Consider the following 6,670-nt stretch of genomic DNA (forward strand, 5'->3'; position numbering starts at 1 on the left):
ACACAGTTTGACAGACATAAAATAGTATTTTTGCACCAGAAAGGTGATTCACAAAGAGATATAGCTGAAAGCTTGGCATATCTCAGCATGGTGTGCACTGTGTCCTTAAAAATTTTGAGGAAACTGGACAAGTACAGCAGATGAATACTATCTAAAAGTCACGTTCTTAAGAAACAGGGGGGGGGGGGGGGGGGGGGGGAATCCAGCAAAGACCTGACACTGTCAGGTGAGGCTGTATGCAGGCAGGAGTGGTGGTAAGGAGGACCCAAAGTGCAGACTCACAGAGATGGAATGTAAACTCAAACTTAGATTTATTGTAAAATAAAAACCAAAAACTAAACTGAAAACGACAAAACCAAACAGGCTGACAGGCAGAACACACAGCATGATAAGACACTAGATCGTGACACAGACAGAGGAACACACAGGGCTTAAATACACAGAGGGCGCAATCAAGGAATGGAAGGCAGGAGGGAAACACAGCTGGGACAAATCACGGCTAACGAGACAAGGGAAGCAAAATCAGGGACTTTCAAAGTAAAACAGGAAACATAATACAGAGACGCGGACTTGACAAGGGGATAAAGATGACAGAGGAGACAGAGCAACTATAGAACACAGATACATAAACCATAGGACAGAGAACTCTAACAAATAAACCAAAAGACTAGAAATGATAAAAAATGGCTAAGTCAAAGTTCAACAATAATGAAAACTCAAAACTCTGGGTCAACGACCCAGGTCTCCTAACAGACACAGGACACGAGAAATGCATCTGGACCTTCAGCTGATCCAGCTACTGTTCATTGAAGCCTCATTGAAATGGTCTCAGTGAAAGCGTGGCTGTCAGGAAGCAATCATTAATGGAGGGAAACAGGGAGGAAAGGCTGACATCTTGGCGATCTTTGTCATAATTGTTGAATTATGAATTTTTGATCCATCATGTAATACCATCTGGAAACCATCTGATTGGCAGCAGCTTCATTTTTCACCATGACAATGATCCTAAACACAATGCCAATGCAGTAAAATAATACCTCGATTGAAAAACACATAGTGGAACACTATCGGCCATGGATTTAGCCTCCCCAGAGCCTGGATCTCAACATTATCGAAGCAGTGTGGGATCATGCTGACAGAGAACGGAACAAAAGGCAGAAACAACCAAAGAAGAGCTTTGAATGTCCTTCAAGAAGCCTGGAGAACTATTCCAGCTGCCTAAGACTGTCCTGAAGAATAAAGATGGTCACAACTCATTAGAGTTGTACAAACTCTGTTTTTGCCTCATATATTTGCACGTTTCAGTAGATCACATTTTCCTAGAAAGATATAAAGAAAGGGTTGACTCAAGACTTTTGCATAGCACTGTAGTATAAGGGTGGAACAGTAGCAGTAAAAATAATACCTGTAAAGTAGCCATAGCAACTACAAACATCTGGGGGGAAAAATCCCATTAAGTACTGTGTTTACAAAGTGTCATAGCGTACATGTTACTCCTGTGTGCCTCAGAGCTTCACTGTGGTGGTCATTAAAAACACATCAGTGAGTCACACTGTTGCACTGACTCACATGTTGCATTATTACCATGAAAACAACAGAAAATGTGGATCAATCCGCTACTAAAAATAGTCCACATTAAACGTACTGTGAGCCTTTCAGATTTTTTTATTTTTTTTTAATGGGATTTGCTGGTAGAAGATAGAACTGTAGTATATTCTGTTGAGTAGAGTTTGACCAGACTTGTCTTTGTCCTCAGATGAGCCAGCGATGGAGGGTCTGGGTATGACTCCACAACTGGAGACTGGAGAGCTGCTGATCATCACCACTGTGCTGTTGCTGTGGGCAGGTCAGCTTGCACCAACAGACACCATCCAATGGACACTCTAAGCATCTCTTCTGAATAATTTTCCTTTCTAACTCCGTTAACCGCCTTAATGTATTCAATAAAATTCATGTGTTAATTTAATATGACCTGAATCTAGTGCTTGAGACCGCAAACTCATCAAGCGAGGGATGTTTTTGACTTCTTTTCTCTTTGCTTTCCACACCGCCAGCCGTCATCGCCCTTTTCTGCCGGCAGTACGACATCATCAAAGACAACGACTCCAACGGCACCAAGGAGAAAGCCAAGCGGCCGCTGGTCCGAGCCACTTCCTCCTACTACAATGCCTCAGCTGGCAGCTCGCCCATCTACCACAACGGAGCCGTCCGCAGCAGCAGGGTGACTCATTTACTAAAACTTCCTCCTCTTCCTCCCCTCTTCGTCTTGCTGCAGAACTCCTCTATAATGCACGCTCGCGCCTGGCTGCCAGGAGTATTTTGTTTCCTCTGTAGAGTCTTTGTAGTTGCATCAGAGATCTCCTAGCAACTAGAGCTACTGCCATCGCAGCTAAATATAAAACAGCCGGGCTGAAAACAGAGAGCAGCGCAAACGCCCATTCAGTTGTTGCTGAGCATCTCCTCAGTTAAAGCGAACAGGCAGACGATTTGTTTTTGTTTTTCCACATGCGAGCAGCTTTAATTAGACACACCAGCTACAGGTGTCCTGGTTGCAGCGCCCCCTAATGGCCACATTTCATTTATCACCCATTTCGTCATCTGCAAGATTACTGGTGCAGAGAATAACATCAGATAGAAGAACATTTCTTCACTTGTGGTGTTGAGTAGAGAAAGCGAGGCTGTACGTTCACGGCCTCATTACAAACTCTCAGAGGAAGGTTACAACAAATCATAAAACTTTGGTCATTAAGAGGAAGGAAACAGAGGACACAGATTATGTGCGTTAATAGAATAAGGAACTATCCAGCAGCCTGAATCCCGGTGCTGTGAAAAAGTAACTGCCCCCTTTATTAAATCATGTATTAAGTCAGTGACATTTATCAGTCTGGAAAGGGTTAAAAAGTCATTTCTGAGTCTTTGGGACTCCAGTGAACCACAGTGAGAGTCATTATCCACACATGCAGGAAACTTGGAACAGCGGTGAAGCTTCCCAGGAGTGACCAGCCAACCAAAATTACTCCAACAGCTTCGATGGCTCATCCAGGAGGTCACAAAAGAACCACAACAACATTGAAAGAACTGCATGACTCACTTGTGTCAGTTAAGGTCAGAGTTCATGATTCAACAATAAAACAGAGACTGGACAAAAATGGAGAAAACCACTGCTGACCAAAAAGATCACAAAAGCTTGTATCACATTTACCAAAAACATCTTGATGATCCCCAAGAAAATATTCTGTGGACTGACGAGACAAAAGCTGAACTTTCTGGAAGGTTCAAGTCCTGTTACATCTGACATAAAACTAACAGCATTTCATAAAAAGAACATCACAGCAACCGTCAAACATGGTGGTGGTAGTGTGATGGGGCTGCTTTGCTGTTTCAGGACGACTTGCTGTAACTGATAGAACCATGAATTCTGCTCTCTACCAGATAATCGTGAAGGAGAATGTCCGACCATCAGTTCAAGACCTGAAGCTCAAGAGCACTTGGGTTATGCATCAGGACAATGATCAGAGACACACCAGCAGAAATAAACAAAATGTTTTTGGAGTGAAGTCAAACTCTGGATTTAAATTAGATTGCAATGCTTTGCACTGACCTTAAACAGGTCGTTCATGCTGGAAACCCTCCAATGTGTCTGCATTAAAACAATTCTGCAAAGAAGAGTGGGACAAAATTCCTCCACAGCGATGTGAAAGACTCATTGCCAGCGGATTTTCACGAAGCAGACGCTCTCATGACTCATTTAACTGCAAAATGATCTTGGTGCTCAGCAGCCTTGCTTTTACAAGGGGGAGTACTAGTTAAGTTGAGTCTCATGTTGCACAGAGATTCATGCTCATTTGGTGCAGACTGACTTAGATTGATTGAATGCTGGAAATCTGTGTTTCTGAATTTGCGTTTAGGATCATTTGCAAACTTTTGCCAAGTGGTCTCAGAGTGATTGCAGTCTGTTTCAAGACAGGTTGCCTCCCTCCAGGCAATCAAAAGTGTTCATGCTTTTGGTGTCGCAACTACTTGCAGCACTCGATCATGAAAAAATGCAGTGCAATCACCAGCTTTTCTAGTTTTCTAGTTCAATTTTCTGGTCGCAAAGAGGTTGACATGCTGTTTTTACTTTAATGTGACGGAGACAGTCAGTTTGGTTTGGGAAAGGTTCACAGCTTGGATTAAAATACGGCCCTTCACAAAATGAACCATGGTCAGCCAGTGCATTTAGATGCAATGCCACTGAGTCCTTTAAAAGCTTCTATGTGGCATGGTAAGTTTGAAGTGAGCGACAGCCTGTGTGACTCCAAATCATAAATGTGGAGTTTACAGATTTCTGTCCTCTGCTGTGCTCTGTTTTAAAATCTTTTCCTTTAATCCATCGCCTGTCTATATGTATCAAAGAGTGTTTGTGGAGAGAATGTCCCGGAACATTTTGGCAGGGCATCTGTCTGTCGGAAGTTAATTCACACTTCCCGTTCTAATTGGCCTCTCTCGCTGCGAGAACCTGTGACTTCACTGCTCGCGATGTACGGGTCAATTGACCGCCCACCGCGCGCAGCTCGCACTGTTTATTCATACAGGACGGCTTCCAGTGGTGTCAAAGTGAGAGAAAGGCAGCGTTACTTTGAGCGTTTACGGAGCTGAAACTGCACTGGCTGGATTTAATGGTTAATTTAATTATAAAAACACCACTCTTATCTTAATTTAGTCTTTTCTTATTGGCATTTCTGCAGCTTTTAAGTGTCCTTACAGTTTATTAGCTACTTCTCGTGAGTTTAATCCTTTAAAAAAATAATTCATTTAGGGCTATGTCTACTTTCCTGGGGATATATGTGCACACACAGATTTCTGCAGAGATTTAAATACCAAAGCCTAATGATGGATTCAAAATAAAAGCATCCTACTTTAAATAGGATAGTCTTTAAATAAAAAGCTCCTGGGAGCAGTTAGTTCTCTGCTCACCCTCGCTCATTGATTGGCAAGTAAATCTCTGACATGCATGACATGCTGTGGTCTGTGATTCACGTCTCATGGTGTGCTCCTTCTCTTTCAGCTGCACAGGGCCTCCTCCTCCATCAGCATCATCAGGGTCTGAGATGCGGGTGCCGGATCGGAGCCTCTTGGACAAGCGAGGAGGATTTACAAACTCAGAGTCCAATCTATTGTAAAATATGGGCCGAGTAAGGAACCACTCCATGCAAATCAGACTGAAATGAGAGCGAGGAGCCATGCTGCGGAGACCGTGGACGGCTGCTGCTCTCTAGTGGCCAGAGACTCGGGGGGCTCAGAAACAGCTGGAAGGAAGCTGGACTCATCTGAAGTGCGGCCAAACTAATCTCCCGTTTTCTTCTCTCTGATGTCAAAGACTGAAGTGTGAATATTTGCCAGCATGTCGGCCCGACCGTGTGCCAAGTCCCACTCGCCTCAGACTCATTCATTTTCAGCAGACATTCTTTCATCTCGGGTGTTCAGCTCATCCCTTTTTCTTTTTACCCGCTGTAGAACCACACGTTTGAAATCCTGTCTGGATGGTTATTTAATGGGATTAATTCACATTACTTTCATGTTCGGTAATTTAGCATCGCAATTCAAATCTGTACATAGGCTGAAGGTGATTGTAAAGGTAATTCACAGAAGCATTTGAATGTAGGAGGTGGTAGTGGGGAATTTACATTGTAAAACAATTCATAATTAGTTTAATTAAATCATTGAAATTGTGTGATCGCCTTTTAAATTAAGTTTAAGCTTTTTGTTTTCTCAGAGTTTCTAAAAGCAGAAATGATGTGAACAACTCTCAAGATATATCACCTGAAGTTTCCAGCAGCTTCTCTTGTTGTTTCGGATTTTGTTAAAAGGTTTTATTTCTATCTGAGCCACTTAAAAGTACAGCTCTAAACCTTGTCTGTCCCTCAAAAACACCTATTTTTACAGCTTAACTTACACTCAATGGCCACTTCATTATGCATGTCTGATAAACAGCTCATTAAGCATTAAAATTTCTAATTAGCCAATCAAGTGCAAGCAACTCAGGGCATGTAGACATGGTCAAAATGACTTACTGAACATAAGCTCAAACAGAGCTGGACAGTAGATGATTTGAAAAATGTTGCCTGGTCTGATGATTCTCAATTTCTGCTACAACGTTCAGATGGTTGAGTCAAAATTTGGTGTAACAACATGAAAGCATGGATCCATTCTGTCTTGTACTAACCGTTCAGGCTGCTGGTGGTGTCATGATGTGGGGGGTATTTTCTTGGTACACTTTGGGCCCCTTAGTACCAACTGAGCATAATTTAAACACCACAGCTTAGAGCATTGTTACTGACCATGTCCATCCCTTTATGACCACAGTTTACCATCTTCTGATAACACGCCATGTCACAAAGCTTAGATCATCTCAAACTAGTTTCTTGAACATGACAATGAGTTCTCTGTACTCAAATGGCCTCCACAGTCACCAGATCTCTATCCCATTGAGCACATTTGGGATGTGGTTGAACATCAAATTCTAATCATGAAAGGCCAAACCAGTGTACCCAATAAAGTGTCTGGTAAATCACAACATTAGCAACATCAACTCTAGGTAGAAAACCATTTGCAGTTGCGTTTGCCAACAGAAAACAAAATGTGAAGCAATTAGAGGTACTCTCTGAACACCAGACATCCCTGGACGTTG

At 42.6% G+C, this 6,670-nt stretch overlaps 1 protein-coding gene across 1 annotated transcript in view; it reads left to right on the forward strand.

Moving 5' to 3' along the window:
* The window catches only part of LOC113016113 (fibronectin type III domain-containing protein 4-like), a 65,822-nt gene extending 60,111 nt beyond the window's left edge, over nucleotides 1–5,711 (forward strand). The window contains exons 5-7 of the mRNA XM_026158669.2: nucleotides 1,757–1,846; nucleotides 2,055–2,221; nucleotides 5,048–5,711. Coding sequence (XP_026014454.1) covers nucleotides 1,757–1,846; nucleotides 2,055–2,221; nucleotides 5,048–5,089 — 299 coding nt within the window. The 3' untranslated portion in view covers nucleotides 5,090–5,711. The remainder of the gene's footprint in view (nucleotides 1–1,756; nucleotides 1,847–2,054; nucleotides 2,222–5,047) is intronic.
* Nucleotides 5,712–6,670: the final 959 nt, after the last annotated feature.

The sequence above is a fragment of the Astatotilapia calliptera genome, chromosome 23 (assembly GCF_964374335.1).
Source record: "Astatotilapia calliptera chromosome 23, fAstCal68.1, whole genome shotgun sequence".
Taxonomy (NCBI): Eukaryota; Metazoa; Chordata; class Actinopteri; order Cichliformes; family Cichlidae; genus Astatotilapia; species Astatotilapia calliptera.